Source organism: Panthera uncia, chromosome D1 (assembly GCF_023721935.1).
Source record: "Panthera uncia isolate 11264 chromosome D1, Puncia_PCG_1.0, whole genome shotgun sequence".
NCBI lineage: Eukaryota > Metazoa > Chordata > Mammalia > Carnivora > Felidae > Panthera > Panthera uncia.
In genome coordinates this window covers 39935477-39952503 of record NC_064808.1, presented here as the reverse complement: position 1 = coordinate 39952503, position 17027 = coordinate 39935477, and the positions used below count along the sequence as shown (strand labels likewise).

The window sequence follows — 17027 nt, the reverse complement described above, 5'->3', positions numbered from 1 at the left end:
TCTTGTATTTTCCTGGGCTCTTTCCACCACTCTCACATGATGAGGAAATGATTCTGTTTTCTCAGTGAAAAACCACTGGGGATGGGCAGCGTTGTCATGTACAGATGCACAATCTGTGCACAACTCCAGGGGGCACCATTCACATGACTGTACTAAGATAACCAGAGTTTGGACTCTGACAGGGTCCCCAGCCCAGGTCATACCCTTCTCCTCTCAGTCCCTTTTCTGCAAAGCCTCTGATCCTGGCTCCCAAGGACCAGTCAATGTTAATAATGAAATGAGAAATATTTCTGTCCTGAAGTGTGATGTGGCTTTGGGATTTAGTCACAACTTCTGAGTGTTCTACTGACTTCATGGGAATTTCTGGGTATGGCAGAATCTGCTAGTTGTCTCCCAATATCCATTCTCTCCTTCTCACGAGAAGAATTTCTAGCAGGGCATATATGGCTGTCAGGAACAAAGACCACACTTTCTAGCCTCTCTAGGTGTGGCCACATGGCCAATTTCTCGTCGATGGGGTGAAGAAGGACATGTGTACCTTCTGCATTATGATTTTAAAAGAAGGCAGCATTCCCTCCTTTTGTCCCATCTTTCTTCTCTTGCTGGTTTAAGTGTAGGCCCAGCATTGGCAATGTCAATAGTCATCTGAAGCCATGGGGCAGAAGGCACATGAGCAGGCTGGCAGCCTTACAGAAGGAGCCAGGGTCTCTGACAAGTGTGCAGCTGCCACAGCAGCCCTGACTGTGTGTGGAAAACAAACTTTTGTCCTACTTAAACCACCATCTCACTGGGTCTCCCCATTCCAATGGCTGAACCAAAATTCTAAAGAGAATACTAGGGCTTGGACAACTCTCGTCACTGCCTTGCCTAAAAGTGCCCTGAATCCTTCCTGATTTTGATCACCCTTTAAACCCACTCTGGGAAGGAAACCACAGGGGGAAGGAAGAAGGACCTAGATCCAAGGGACTAGGTCCAAGGTTTAAGAGTTCAAATAAATCTTGCTGGGCCAAGATTTAAGAGCTCAAATAGACATTAGAGGCTCTCTAGTCCCAGTAAGTCAAGCTCATTTATTTTTTTTTGCACCCAGAGAAGACTGGTAGCAGACCCCTGGGACAGAATCTGGGGAAGGAGTCTGACGCTGCATGTGCATTCAGCAGGAAAGAATGTGGTGACCCATTAGTGACATCTGTCCCATTCTAGGCCAAGCAGGTGACATCACAGACCTCGTGCAAGGCAGAACCAGGGCTAGAACTATCGCACTCCCTGAGTCCAGCCCAAGGCACTTTGCACTCTTCCTACACCTCTTTGTCAATGGTTATTGTTTCAAAGCACTGCTAAAGGGCAACAAAAAGATAAACTCACACCGGAATTATTCTTAAGTGCCCATGAGGATGAATAACGGCGGTTCTTACTGCTAAGTGAAAACATAATTAGCCTGTATTGCAAAAAGTACCTGTATCGCTCCTCTCAAGTTAATTCCAGTTTCGATGGCGACATAGTAGGATGCTTGCAGAAATGTTCTTTGCAGTAGGAGGGCAAGGAACAGAAGCACGGCCAAGACGTAGGCATTAGCAAGGAACTCTTGGGATGAGACAAAGTAAACCCCGAGAAACTGTGTCTGAAAGAGAATTCAGAGGTGGCTGTCGTTGCTAGCAAAATGACCGCCATTAGCACCTGTTACTGTGCCACAGTGGCCATTATTATAAGACCCTCCATGCTTGCAAAGCTTTATGCAGCTGTTTATGAGGGAAATTAGACTAATAAATCCAACTAAACATTCTTCTAGCCACAGGGAGGGGTGCCTATCCCCTCTTTATCATCCTACTTAGGAGAACAGAATGTGGCCCAGTTCTAACCTCATGCCCATAAATATGACTCTCAGCTTTGTGGCCACCGGGCCCAGGGGAGATCACTCTGAATGGAACAAGAATAAATAGAGCAAATCACAGAGCGGCCAAAACCAGAACTGCCTGAACAAATCCCACAACGTGTGTTCTCTGCTACAAAAAAACCGGAATGAGCTGAGGTCTTGTCCTACACTCACCGACAGCCTGCCCTGTAGAAATTTCTGGGGAAGAAAGACCAATGGGAAAACTGTAGTGCTCCCAGGTGAGATGAAAAGTCATCACCTATAATAGGCTGGAGAAGATTTTAGAAGCCCCTGAGCCTTGTGGGGTCCCGGGACATCCTTTTAACTCGAAGGTCCTCTTGTTGCACCTCTAGCAAGATCTCAGATGATAAGCACTGGGAAAAACCAAACATTTTGACTCTGTTGCTAAAGATACCAGGAAACAACAGCATGCCTGTTTCCAAATTCAGCATCAATAACTCCCAGGAAAACTTTGATCCTGATTAAACCTTTGCTCCCCAGCAGAACCACATCAATGTTTCCATGAAGACAGCACTCTCTCCCCTTTCTGAGACTCTGCCCTGAACTCCAAAAGCCATTTGAAAGGGGATAGGAGCTGCTGCAGGCTAAAGGGTGGTGGGAACATAGTGATGAGAAGGAGGCTGAGGGCATGTCTATGGCCAGGATCAGGTCCAAGGGGTCAGAACTCTAAAAGGAGTCTTTTTTCCTAGAGTCAGAAATTCCTGGATCTCGGATACAGGGCTATCGAATGGTAGTAGAAAAGATCTGGGCCTTCTAAACCAGCCCTGCTTCATGGAGCTTACGTCTATCATCTCTCCCTGGATCTGTGGGAAAGGAGGCTTTTCACAGACACAGAGAGAGGAAGCAGGAAGCAGACACAGAGAGACCACTGAGGTCTCATAGAGGAAGGCCCTACCAAGGCCTGAACCCCTGACTCTGTCTCATTTGTCACAGAACCAGAGGGAAAAGCAGAAGGAGAAAAGAGAGGGTAGAGGGTGGGGGTGGGCTGGAGGCAGCAAAATGGACCTTAAAATTAGGCTGCAGGGGTTGAGACCCGTATCCTACAGGCAGGATACAATATTTATCAGGTACAAAACTCCATTCTCATAATACACTAATGAGAAGAATGCCATTATGAGCCTAATTTTGTACATGAGGCAATGGTGTCTCAGCATGGCTATGTGGCTGGTTCAAGGTCACACGCTGATAAGGGACAACATGTAAACATGAACCTGTGTGATGCCAAAACTATGACCCTAGACGTACTACCAAAGCCTTATCCAGCCTTTTGACCTTGAGTCTCCCATTGTCAGCTACAAGCTTATGACTTGTGGGGGACAGAAACATGGCCACTTGGCTGGTTCTCAGTCAAAAAAGAAGGCATGTGGGTTTGGGAAAGCCTGGTCCTATCCAACACATTTTGGAATTCTTAGGTTCTATCATCTTCTGCAGAGACCCAGCTCTGGAGAATGGAGCCCATTATGTTAAAGCAACAAAGCACATCATGGGAATTTACCCCAAAGGAAATAATTTCACACCAGGAAATAGCTGTATGTGAAAAAAGTATTCTATCTCTGGATTACAGCAAGGGGAGAGTCTGAAAAGCCATGTGAATGTCCAACCATAGAGAATGGTTAGGTATGGTATGATGCTCATGGGAATACCACACACTCAAGAACACTGATCATCACAAAAGCTCTCAAGCAGCAAGGACTGCCATGCATGTGCTATGTCACAATGATCAGAAAACACATAGGCTGGAGAATGAGGACTAGAAAAGTCAAGTGATCACATATGTTGGTGAGAGTACGGGTGGCATTTGTTAAATACACTCATCATTGTTTTCACATTTTTAACAAAACAACAAATTCTTTTTTTGCAGCTTTAAAGGCAAAACCTTGACCCCTTCCCCCCATAACACACACACACCACAGGGTCAGAAACTATATTTCTTTGGATCAAGAATTTCGTGGCCTATTAAAATGAAAATCTTCCTGTAGGTATAAGTCATTAGGACATTATTGATCTCTCTTCAAAGAGAGACATAAAAGGTATGGAGCCCAGAATAGCTAAGTTTTTATTAAGAAGTGGGAACTAAACTAGCCAAAGAGACCTGAGGTACTACTACCCAAGGAAGGCAGGCATTGGGGAGGTTTAAATGGGTATGAGGGCACTGACATTGCCCAGCACCTTGAAGGCTAGAGAGGAAAGGCCAAGGACCTGCAACATGACATCTGGTGGGAGTTAAATGCTTCAGAAGATCAGATACCCTCGTCCCACATTTTCACAAGCTCTCAGGGAAAGAAACTGTGTTTGTTTCCGGGGGTGCTCAATACATATTTTAAATCAATCAATGTATATGCTCTTCCTTCCCATCTACTTTTTATAGAAGTTATACATTTCCCATTTTTAAGTGTTTATTTTTGAGAGAGACAGAGAGAAAGAGTGTGAGCGGGAGAGGGGCAGAGAGAGAGGGAGACAGAATCCAGAGCAGGCTCCAGGCTCTGAGCTGTCAGCACAGAGCCCGATGTGGGGCTCGAACTCACAAACCGCAAGATCGTGACCTGAGCTGAAGTTGGAAGCTCAACAAACACCCAGGCCCCCCTACATTTCTCCATTTTGCAGTTGAGCTGGGTTCATTGCACAGGTAGGACTAGAACCTAGGACCCTTGACTCTATAGTTCTGACCCTCATTATCCCTGTCTGGCCAGAGATATGACTGGAAAGCCCTCCTTCCCTTGTTCTCTAGAGCTTAATGGAGAGGGATCACATGGGCTTTTGCTTCTTATTTTGGCGGGAACCAGAAGATTCATTGCCCATAGGTCCCAGCCCTGGAAGACCCTGGGTGAAAACAATGACAACTATCTTTGAACACTCATGGGCCAGTGTACCCAACCATCCATCTATAACCAGTTATGGTGGTTTAGAGCCTGGATTTAGAGGTTAGCCACATCTGAGTTTGAGTCCTAGATCATTATATATTAGCCACTGTGTCTTTATGTAAGTTCTTCAAACTCTCTGAGCCTCAGTTTCCTCACTGTAAAATGAGGCCATTAAAGGTTTCTACTCAGAGAGTTGTTGTGAGAATTTAACGTAACAATGCAGCTAAAAATATCTAGTTAGCATAAGCACTCAATATGTGGCAACTTCTATATGATTCCCTGAAGAATCATTTCTCCTGTGCCTCCTGAATGTCAGGCATAGAGCTGGGTGTTGGGCACCCGGAGGTCAGATAATGCAGTTCTTGTCGTAGGGGACTCAGGGTCAAGTTGGGAAAGAGACAAGGGGTTTTTGATGGTGCAAGCCCCGGATGTTATGGAAGCACAGAGGAGGGGAATCTAACCCTATTAGAGGAAGTCTTCCTGGAGGAGGTGACATCTGAGCTGAGTCTTGGTGGCTGAGAGGGGTTAGTGAGAGGAAGGGAGTCCTGCCAGGCCAGAGCAGCTGCATGGGCATTGCCATGAAGAGACCAGCCCACACACTGACATCACAAAGTCACAGAAACACATATAAATTTACACAGTCACCCACAACAATAGCTACAAATACGTGTACTCAAATAGGGACACAGACACACATGGAAAGAGATAAACCAAGAGACACAGGACAAATAGAAGGACATACATACAGAATCATAAACAGTTTCCAGGAGAACTCATTCAGAAACACACGTACACTCACAAACTTACACACGTTTCCCCTCTGAGGTTAGAGGCTGTTTGAAGCTTTGGCCCTCAGATCAAACCCAGACTGTTCTTTCTCTGCTCAACTAATGGCCTAGGGCAGCGCTGGCAGGTTTCAGATGCTGGCAGTTCATTATGAATCCAGTTCCCTTGCCTTGCAGCCAGATCAGTGGCATCCACAGCAGGTGACAGATTGTGGGTGGGGGTTAGGTGGGAGAGGAGGCAGTAGAGGGGGAGGTCATGGGCTGCTCCCAGCCAGGGTCCCAGCTTTCCCCGGGGTGTGGCAGACGGGGCAGGAGTGTGGAATTAAAGAAGAAATAATGTTTGTCCTCGCAGATGCCAAGGGTGGTGTGATTCCTGCCAACTGCGAGTGTCCCGGAAAGGGAAGGCAGGACAGGGCAGACACTGACAATGATGTAAACAGTCGTGTCCGGCTGTGCAGACTACAGCAGCGTGGATTGAGGCTGAGTGGAAAGAAGGGCTTTCTCACAGAGAGGGTTGTTAAATGCTGGCACACGTAGCTAGAGAGCTTCTGTCCTTGTAGGTTCATAAAGACCAGAACAGCACCTGTCTCTCTGAGTTAGAGCCATTGGGAGGCAGGGGGATGAACCAAATGACCTCAATAAATGACCCCTCTGCCCCATTTTCTGGGTCCAGAAGCCCAAATGAGAATTAAGCCATATCCCAGGCAACCACACGGTTGAGGATTCTTTGCTGCTGACACTGGAGACTATATTTACTTTCACCTCTTGTTTCAGTGTCTGTAATTTGCTGATTGTATTTGGGCTGCAGGGAACAAATATTAAATCTGATAAGGCCTGCAGCCACTGAGGCAGAGCCATCTGTCTCAGGGATTTATGTACTGACAAGTAACCAGGACAAGAGCATTCCAACGAGAGGGCGGTAAATCCCAGGGTTGGTACACAAATAAAGAGAAAAGAGACCGCAAAGCTAACGTTCGGATGAGCTAAAATTCTAAGTGCTGTTCTCATTACCTCTCTGGCACATCCTGCCTCAGAGCTCTCTCACCAGCAGAAGCCCACCAGAGCTTTGGGAAACACAGGAAGAAGACAACAATGTGGACAAGCTGACAAGGGCTCTGGCCTGTGACACCCCCCGCCCCCCAATAGTAACAACAGGCCCTGTTGCTACAGGGTTATCAATGTAGAGTATTCTGGAGTCATCTATGGTCAGACTAGAACTGAAGGTAACACTCTTGTAGACAAGAGGAGATGGCCCTTCCTCTCTCTTTTGGGGCCAAGTACAGCTCAGAGGCTCAAAAGCCATCAAGGTCGAAATAAGCAAGAAGAGTCCTTACATTCGTGTTGAACTAGAAATCTGCCCATCTTAGCCTGGCCAACTCATACTCATATGTCAAGGCCCCATTCAAATGCTAGCTCCTTTATGAAGCTATCCATGACTACTGGCTGAGTTAGTCACTCCCTCTTCCTACAGTTCCCTGTATACACCCCCTCATAGTAGGGGATATATACTATGGAGTGAAAGAGACTTGGGTTCAGATTCCAACTCTGTCGCCAAGTAACCGAGAAACACTAAAGAAAGTTACCTAACATCTCCACACCTCAAGTCCCTCATCTGTAAAATGATAAAAATTTTACATAAATTTTTATTTATGTAGATAAAAATACCTACTTTGTAAGTTATATGGTATGTGAATGATATCTCAATAAAGCTGTTACCAAAAAAAAAAAAAATTACCCTAAAAGGTTGTGTTAGGCATGAGATGTGACAACACATGCATAATTCCCACAAGCAGCCGTGCATGCGTTAAGTGGTCAGGACGTGGTTGTCAGTATTGTGAATGGTCCTCATCATAACCATTGCCTCTGGATTCCCACAGCCCAAACCAGGCCTGGCACAGAGTAGGGTTCAATAAATATTTGCTGAATAAATCAGACAAACAGATTTGGAGTGTCTCATACTGCTGATCAGAAGTGCTCAGCTGATTAATTATATCTCTTAAAAAACTTAATATAAACCTCCAGAGGATTAAATGCTCTCTGCGATCTTAGAGCCAAGGAGATGAATAGCATTACACAAGGGAATGTCATAAATCATTAAGGTCCCTAATTAGCAATTCTCAGCACCATTTTCAGACTGTCTGTTTGTGGCCAGAAGTTTACAATGATATTCCTGCTGGGAAAATAAAACTCTGAGCCTTGTTACACGTGAAAAGTTTTCCATTTTGTGGCCATCTAAACCTAAGTGGCAGCAAGGAAACAGATAAAGGAATAAAGTACCCCACCCTCATCCCCAGAGGGGATGCCATTGCCCCAGCAGGGAAAATCAACCCCCACAAAGATTTCCTGCTTCTTTCGTCCAACGGATTTCAGTCTGTAGCATCTTTAAAGCTGCAAAGGCCATTGGATATCATCTAATCCAATGAGTTTCAAGTACTTTTAAAACATGGAATCCTTTTGTAAAAAGAATTTTTGATGGGAAAGGCCCACATATTCATAAAACTGGGTCAGCTTTGAGTGAAATCTGGAATGGGGGGGAGAAACTCATGGAGGTTTCCCTCTTGTCACCCCCAGCAGCAACCTCCAAGATGTCCCTGTAGAGCCTTGAATGCCAGGATATACAGAACTGAAGAAGACAGATTGTGAAGTTGTTTAGAATCCATTAGGATGATGTAAACTGAAGCCAACATATCCAACAAATCACAGAAGCCCTAGACACTGAGCAAACAAATGTACTTCCTACAACTTTCTTAATGAGTAATAACTGGGAGAGGAATTATGGCAATGATGGCAAGGTGAAGAGATGGCAAGAGCATCATAAATCTTCCTGGGGCACAAGCTTGCCCCCTGGCATTTCTGTTAACCACATGCAGAGCATCTTCTAGAGGGAGATATTGCCAAGGGCTTTGTGCGTGTGTGATTGGCCCCTTGCACATTCTCATGTACAAGGGAAAATCTTCCAAAGGATGCCCTGCTCTACCCCTGGGATGGCCTACCTTGGGCTGGAAGACGCGGTTTTCCTTCCCAAGGTGGTCCACAATCCCGAAGATGCACAGCGGCCCGGCGAAGCCCAGCAGGTCAGCCAGTATACGGAAAGTGCTGCTGAGGACCAGGCGTCTCCCAAAGGCACGGCAGAGTGCCTGCCAGATGGCCCGGGCACCCTGTGTGCTCTGCGAGTCCTTCTGCTGCCCAGAGAGACCGATGGCCTGGTCAGAATGGCAGAATCTGGCCTCCCAGGAAGTCCCTGGTTCCTGCTGCCTGGGGAAACTTTTCTGCAGACAGGTGAACTCCAGGAAGAAATCACTGAACCATCAAGTGCATGGTGAGGTGGGCCCTCTCAACACCAACACAGTCCAGATGGGGAAACTGAGGCCAGATGATTGATCAAGGTCACACAGCCGGTCAGGGACCATGTGATGAGCACAGCATGTGGCACACTCATTCGTCACCACCTGCATTGCATCTGCCTCAGTGTCTACCCCTCCTCCCCATGCTAGGGCAGAGGCAGCAAAGGAACACTGGACTGGGAGTTGGGACACCGGCTCTGCCACCTACCAGCTGTGGGCCAGTTCTGCGCCTTTCTCAGGACTCCGTTTCCATGGTAGTGATAGAGGGAGACCCCCTACTTGGCTCAACTTACAGAATTCGTGCAAGTGTCAGGCCACTAAATCTCTGCTTTAATATGGGTGAACATTCCCACCTTGATAAGTCACTGAACTCCAGAAGGAAGAACATAGGACATGAGGGAATGCAGTGGGGTCACATCCCTTCTCAGGACCTCAGTTTCCCCCATGTGGACAACAAGGGTGTAAGGGCCATTCTAGCTGTGACAGTCCTATGAATCTTTAGTTCTGGACTTGTCCCTGGTTCACTGTGTGACTCAGGGCAAGCCTCTTCCCCTCCATAGGCCCTACCAGGGGTTTGACCTGATGCCTTCTGAGGTCCCCATCTGTGACTGTAAATTAAAGGGAGGGGGACGGATGGTGAGGCAGGGCCCCCACTGACCGCTTGGGTGTCGAAAGCCTCACAGAGCCGCTGGTAGTTGGTGAGGGCCCTCATGGCAATGGGCAGCTTCCCAATGGCTCGGAGATCAATGGGCTTCTTGTGGGCAGTCTTGATGAAAGCATTCATCCACCAGTAGGTGCCTTTGGATAGCAAATTCACGAAGGGCTGCAGGAAGCGCACCCCCAAGTCCTGTAGGTCCTCAGGGGGCTTTACCTCCCTTGGCGACTTGAAGAAGATATATCTCTGTGGGGCACATGGGTCACAGGGGATGGGTAACTACAACTTCTCACCACCCTCCACTTTGCCCCAGAAAAGATCTGGGGTTGTGACACCCCACCCTTGACCTCTAACATAGGGGGCCATCTCTTGCCTATTCCCAGGAAATGGGTCCCCTCCACACCTCCTGGCCATCAGTGCCAGGGCCTCCTGGCTTATAACACTTCATTGAGGTCTGCTCTGTATCCCCTTGGCTGGGTTGGGTTGGATCTAAGCAGGACTGGGAAAGAACAGAAATCTCTCGTATACCATCTTCCCCACAGATCTGAGGACATTACCATGTTTCATGTCGGGTTTGCAGGACATGGAGCCCTGCAGACCTGCCTCTTCCACTTACTAGCAAGGTGTCTTTGGACAAGTCTCCTCTAAAAAGTTTCCTTTTTAGAAAGTCTAAAATGTGGGTGGTACTTGCATCCCAGGGGTGCTGTGAGGGTCAGTTGAGGCAGGGAGTGAGGTTGGCCTTTGTACCCTGTAAATCACCAACTAAACAGGGGTATCAGAGAAATGCAAATGCAAGTAGCACTTAACACTTATCACCCAAATGGGGCTGGCCCATTGCTTGTTGGAGGAAGGGAGACGGTTGTCGTATTCATTGCTAGTAGATTATAGTCTTTCTGGAAGGCAATCTGCAACATTGATTAAAATTTAAAATACACAGACTCTTTGAACTAGCAACTCCACTCCTTGGACTCTATCCCAAAGAAATAAAAACAGCAATACATAAAGATAGAAGCATGTTGAATACACCATTATTTGTGAAGACAGAAACTTGGCAACACAGTGAATGCCCATCAATAGGGTAATGGCTGAATAAATTATTGCTCATCCACATGATGGAATATTATGCAGCCATTAAGAAAACTAAATTAGCCATACCAGACTTGGAGGGAGTCCTAAGAGATATCTGTTGGATGAGAAAAGCAAAATGCAGAAAACTGTGTATAATATGATCCTATTTTTATAAAATGAACATTGAGAGGAAAAACCTTACTCTTACATGTGTTGAGAAAAAAGAACCTTAAGTAGATACAAGTATATGATATTATACTAATAAAAACCAAGAATGGAAGTGCACATATTAGGTTGTTATCTGGGTTACTTGGGGAGGGGGGGAGAAGGTCTGGGGAGCATAGAGTAGGAAGAGAGGAAAGAGGTAAAGGGAATAAGCAAAAATGATAACAAAACAAGACCAAAGACATGTATGCAGCCACATTTACTCATTCAGGTATATATGAAACTATGATGAATGCATTAACTCCCTTCCCCCAAAACAACAGAAACAACAACAGAGCTTGGAGAAGCCAGTACTTGAAGCTCTTTTCCCTCTTCTATGGGATTAAACTCAGAATCCTTCAACCTTGGCAACACATCCTATCACTTCCATTCCCTCTGGGATCCTCGGGTAGAGGGCAGTGGGACCAGATGGAATGTTCCTCTCAAAACTCCCCCACCGGCCTCAACTCTCCTTTGGGGGTGGGTAAAGGAGGCTGACTGCTTCTAGGGCTTGGCTAAGAAGCAGGGTGGGGGCCCACATCCAGGGGAAGGACACTGATCAGAAGCCCCGCCCTGGCTAAGGTGTGTCCTGAGATGGGTGCTGGGGTGGCTCAGGAGTGGTCTGCTTACCCTCACCCTGATGACATTGACCTCCACCAGGAGCAGCATCCCGTAGAGGATCACCAACAGCCCCGTAAGGCAGAAGCGCAGCTGTGAGAAGCCGATGGCGTGGTCATAGAACTTGACGAACTTGATCGTCTTGGTGATGAAGGCCAGGGTCCAGTAGACTAGCAGGGCTGCAGGGGAGAGGACATGTGTGTGTGGATTTGCATGTGTGTGCAGTCATGTGTGTGCAAGTGTGTGGAAGAGAAGGAGAGAAAAGAAGTATGTCAGGGAGGACGTATCTGTGTGAACAAGCCACTGTTATGGGTGTGAGAGCACATTTCTGAGGAAAAGGCTGTGTGTGTGAATATATGTGTGTAATTTTCAGATGGTACACATACATTAAAACATTCATGATAGGTATGTTCAAAACATTCATAATCTTGTAAGTCAAGGGGCGCCTGGGTGGCTCAGTCAGTTAAGCATCCGGCTTCGCTTCAGGTCATGATCTCACGGTTCGTAGGTTGGAGCCCCGTGTCAGGCTCTGTGCTGACAGCTCGGAGCCTAGAGCCTGCTTCAGATTCTGTGTCTCCTTCTCTCTCTGCCCCTCCCCTGCTCGCTCTCTTTCTCTCTCTCTCACTCTTTCAAAAATAAAAAAATAAACACTAAAAATTTTTTTTTTTTAATTTTGTAAGTCAAGCTGGTCAGCTAAATTTCCCTTTACAGTAATTAGTAAGAAAAATAGGAAAATTATGTCTTGAAGTTAACTAAGTTGTAGGCGCCGTGCCAAGGGAGCACTTTAAGTATTATCTCACTTATTCCTTACAACAACCTTGTGAGGGGAAAAGTGCCATCACCCCTGATTTAACAGACAAAGGAATTAAGGCTCAGAAAGGTTAAGTAACTGCTCAGTCGGGAGGTGGAACTGGACCAGCCTGATGTGGAGCCCATGCCTGGAGCCTCCGCCCTATAGTGGTTTGCTTGTGGAATTTCTAAGCCTGGAAAATCTTTTTTTTTTTTTTTTTTTAACGTTTATTTATTTTTTAGACAGAGAGAGACAGCATGAACGGGGGAGGGTCAGAGAGAGGGAGACACAGAATCTGAAACAGGCTCCAGGCTCCGAGCTGTCAGCACAGAGCCCGACGCGGGGCTTGAACTCACGGACCATGAGATCATGACCTGAGCCAAAGTCGGCCGCTTAACCGACTGAGCCACCCAGGCGCCCCAGCCTGGAAAATCTTAAAGATCCTTCGACCCACTCTTTCATTTCATAGCTGTCCTCCTCTATAAAGGGGCCCTAAAGAGGTTGTGACCTGCCCGAGCTCACTGCAAGCTTGAGTGTCCCCAGGATAGAGCCCACTACAGCATGATGATGCTCCTCATGGAGCCTGGGGGACTGGGGGATGCGAAAAAGGAAGTCACAGTTCTGTGAGGCAGTGTGTATGGTGGTTAGAACAGGGCCTTGCAGGCAGATATATTTGGGCTCAGATCCTGTAATTTAATAGTTATGTGACTTTGGGTAAATCATTTAACCCATCCAGGCCTCTGTTTCTTCACCCATAAAAATGGGGATGATAACAGCACCTCCTCAAAGGTTGCTGTGAGCATTTAGCACAGTGGGCCTGGTACACAGCAGGTGGTGCTCTTTGGACATCAGCTGTTAATATTTTTATTATCTCCAGATTTCAGACCTGGGACCATAATCATCAGAAGCTATCAGTAGATTCTAATCTCTAAATTCTCACCGCTACCACCTGCCAATAAACCACTGTCAGCTGGCAACCAGAGGAAGGAACAATAATAAGCCCCCCTTTAGGAGATGTTTGCTTTAGCGTAGGCAGCTCCTTCCCCCTCACTCCCTAGAGTCCTATGCAGATAAGGTCAGCCTACATTCCCTAGAGCTCCTCTCTAGTGGGGCCACAGAGAAGGAGACACCTTCAAGCTGCCCTCCATCCCTAGATGGGCCTGGTCACACAAATGCCAGGGCATCTCTTGGAGACAAAAGTTGGGGTCTGCCCCAGCCTGAGTCTGGGCTGGGAACTAGGCCAAGATGGTCAACTTTCCCAGAGAGGGACAAATGCCATCTATCTCAGGTTCCTGGGTGAGGGCATTAGGATAGGGGGCAGAAGTGTCTGCTTTCTGCGTGCTACCCACCTCTTGACAGGACTGGGATGATAAACCCCTCAGCTTGGTCTGGTGACGAGGTCACAGGGATCCCACAGCTGGAGGCCATCACCCTGCCCCCACACCTACACTCCCCAGACAGGACTTGAGCATCAGAACCTCTTTGGCCCTTCATGAAGGTCACTTTTGGGAGCCAAGACTTGAAAATATGCCTCACATGGGTCTTAACAGATGTGGTCTGATTTGCTCTTCATAAAAATCTTGTGACTTAGACAGGGACTTATAATTCCTGTCCAGATACAGAAACTGAGGCTCATGGAGTCTGAGTTCGTGTCCAAGGTCACACAGGGAGTTAGTGGTGGACCCAGGACTAAGCCCAAGGGTTATTTCCACAGTGCCGGACATCGCAGCCCTCAGCCAAAGCTTAGGGCTTGACTGAGAGAAAAGCAGAAAAGGACAGTGGTGTGACAGGGGGGCTGTGGGCAAGTTTTAGGTTCTGAATTCTCATTACCCCAGCATCTTCCCTGTCCCTTTCCACACCCCACCTATTACCAAGTTCTGTCTACTTTACTTTTTTTATTTTTATTTTTTTAACGTTTTTAAATTTATTTTTGAGACAGAGAGAGACAGAGCATGAACAGGGGAGGAGCAGTGAGAGAGGGAGACACAGAATCAGAAACAGGCTCCAGGCTCTGAGCTGTCAGCACAGAGCCCGACACGGGGCTCGAACTCACGGACCGTGAGATCATGACCTGAGCCAAAGTCGGACGCTTAACCGACCAAGCCACCCAGGCACCCCATGTCTACTTTACTTTTAAATATCTGGGCCACCTGGGTCACCATCATATTTCCTCAGTGGCCACCATCATATGTCCCCTGCACTACCTGGAGGGCTTTCTCATGACTTCTCCTCTTTCCCTCTTGCCCACTTCCAGAATTGCCTCTGTAAAGCAATGTATGTGATCAAATATGATCTCAATGCACCCATGTTCCTAACAGCATTATTCATAGTAACTAAAAGGTGGAAGAAACCCAAGTGTCCATTGACAAATGAATGGATAAGCAAAATGCATCATATCCATACAATGGAATGTTATTCAGTTTTAAAAAGAAAGAACATTCGTCAGAATGCTACATGCTACATGCTACAACACGGGTGAACCTTGAGGATATTATGCTAAGTTAAGCAAGCCAGTCACAAAAGGACAAAACAGTGTATGCTTCCACTTATACAAGGTACCTAGAGTAGTCATGTTTGTAAAGATAGAAAGTAGAATGGTGGTTTTGAGGGGATGAAGGGATAGGGGAGAGAGGAGAATATGGAGTTACTGTTTCATGGATACAGAGTTTCAGTCTGGGAAGATGAAAAGTTTTGGAGATGGATGGTTGGATGGTTGGATGATGATGGCTGTGCAAATGTCAATGTACTTAATGTCACAAACTGTGCATTTAAAAGTGGCTAAAATAATAAATTTCTTGTATAAGTTACACACACACACACACACACACCCCTCACACACCCTAATCCTCAATGCCATGGGATAAAGGCTAATGCCTGGGGTCTGCCCCAGCCTGAGTCTGGGCTGGGAACTAGGCCAAGATGGTGAACCTTCCCAGAGAGGGACAAATGCCATCTATCCGTGGGTGAGGGCATTAGGATAGGCATACCCACCTGGTATGGTTCCCACCTGCCACTCCAGCCTTCAAAGTTCAGCTCTCTCTGCTTTCTGCATTCCAGTCACTGGTTTTCTTCCAGATTTCCTAACGTGCTTCTCCTGTCTCAAGACATGCTGTTCCCTCTGCCTGCAATGGTCTCCTCTCCCTTCTCCCAGGTAGTTCCTACTATCCTTCAGTTCTCAGCTCAAATGTGACTTTTTCATAGAACATTTCCTTGATCTCATCTGGTGCCTCAGGACCAAGGTCATTTTGTGGGTTCACCTTTCTGCAGGATTCCAGACCTGTGACCAGACAGGAGTCTTCTCAGAGGGCCAGCTGCTCCCCAATACCCACTGTCCTCAATGCCTGCAGCTCATTGGGTACTCCTCTCTGCTTTTCCCTGTTCTAGAATTTCTGGCTCTGCAGAGCAAAGCTCTACCAAAAGGGAATGGAGGGAGTTAGTCCTTGTTCTTTGGAGAAGAATGGTCCATCGATAGGTGGTAATTTGTGCTTTAAGGAAAGAACATTACATGTTTTCCGGAGAATGAGAAAATAAACTCAGCAAATGACCAGACAGGATGTTTCTGGGGGCAACAGTCCATCAGGCACTGGGGTTAATGAGGGGTTCTCTGCATGAGGAGATGCTTCTGAGTCTTCAGGAGAGGAAGGCTCTCTGAAGTCTGTACTTAACATCTCTCTCTCTCAACTTGTGCCCCCTAGTCTCCCGACCACACTCTCATGGGGTCACCTGGGTAGGGGGTTAACCTGGATGATCCTGACAGAGCCCAGCTCCCACCCTACATGGGAAAATACCCTCTGCCCCCTCATGACACTGTGCTGTCTCTGGCTTGGCACAGAGTGTTCCAGACTCCAGATGCCAATTAGATGTTGTGACTCCTAAAAATCATAGCCTGACTTAATGACACACAGTCTGACCACAGCCTAACAGTCAGAGGTACAGCCCTGACCTTCGACATGCAGACTGAGCCAAACACAGAGGTAGACCTCCAGATTTATACCTTTGGCCCAAGTGGTTTGATTACCCTTAGACACACAGTCTCAGAAGCAGTTAAGAGCCTCCTTGGGTGCCAGACTCCTGGGATCTAGACCTGGTTCTGCCCCTTGACCGGTAGGGAAGACTAGAAAATCACTTAAGCTCTGAGTCTCAATTTCCTGTTGTGTAAAGGGGAGATAATAATAGTACCTACCTCTTAGTGTTGTTGTAAGGATCAAATGAGTTAATATATGTAAAATGTTTAGGACATATCTGACACATAGCAAGTGTTAAATGAATGTTCGCTGTCATTGTTTGTAACCTCTCTGAGTTCAGTGTCCACATCTGTAGAATGGGGATAGCAATGATACCCATATGGAGATTGTGGAAATCAAGTGAAATAATGCATGTAAGCCTGGCACACAGTACATGCTCAACAAACATCAATAGTCATTCCCCGGGACCCCAGCCACATAGTGTCAGAAGGTCTAAGTAGGCACTCCTTCTTGGATCTTTCTAAATGTTCACAAACTGCAGGCTCTAACTCTGGGGTCCTGGGGTCTAGGTCTTCTCTCTCCAGGTAACCTCATCCACACTCAAGCTTTAGATGCCACCTGTAAGCCCGTGACCTCTGAAAGTATACATCTCCAGTCCTGACCTCCCTCAAGTGCCCGGCTCATTTATTCACCTGCTCATTTGACACATGGGTTGGCTGCTTCAAACTCAACATGTCCCAACCCCGCCCCAGCCCTCCAAACCCCAGCCCCTGCTCCTTTGCCATGTCAGTTATTAATACCATCACTTGCCCAGGTGCTCAGACCCAAAGCCTAGGTGTCTTCTCT

At 46.9% G+C, this 17027-nt stretch overlaps 2 protein-coding genes across 2 annotated transcripts in view; one reads left to right on the top strand and one right to left on the bottom strand.

The window, feature by feature from the left end:
• Positions 1 to 17027, top strand: part of LOC125913211 (L-lactate dehydrogenase A chain) — a 968541-nt gene that overhangs the window by 163461 nt on the left and 788053 nt on the right. The gene's annotated exons all lie outside the window — the stretch shown is intronic.
• ABCC8 (ATP binding cassette subfamily C member 8) overlaps positions 1 to 17027 on the bottom strand; it is a 77566-nt gene that overhangs the window by 53581 nt on the left and 6958 nt on the right. Inside the window, exons 4-7 of the mRNA XM_049618428.1 lie at positions 11439 to 11605; positions 9540 to 9782; positions 8531 to 8719; positions 1454 to 1618 (exon numbers count right to left, since the gene is read on the bottom strand). Of these exons, the coding sequence (XP_049474385.1) occupies positions 1454 to 1618; positions 8531 to 8719; positions 9540 to 9782; positions 11439 to 11605 (764 nt within the window). The remainder of the gene's footprint in view (positions 1 to 1453; positions 1619 to 8530; positions 8720 to 9539; positions 9783 to 11438; positions 11606 to 17027) is intronic.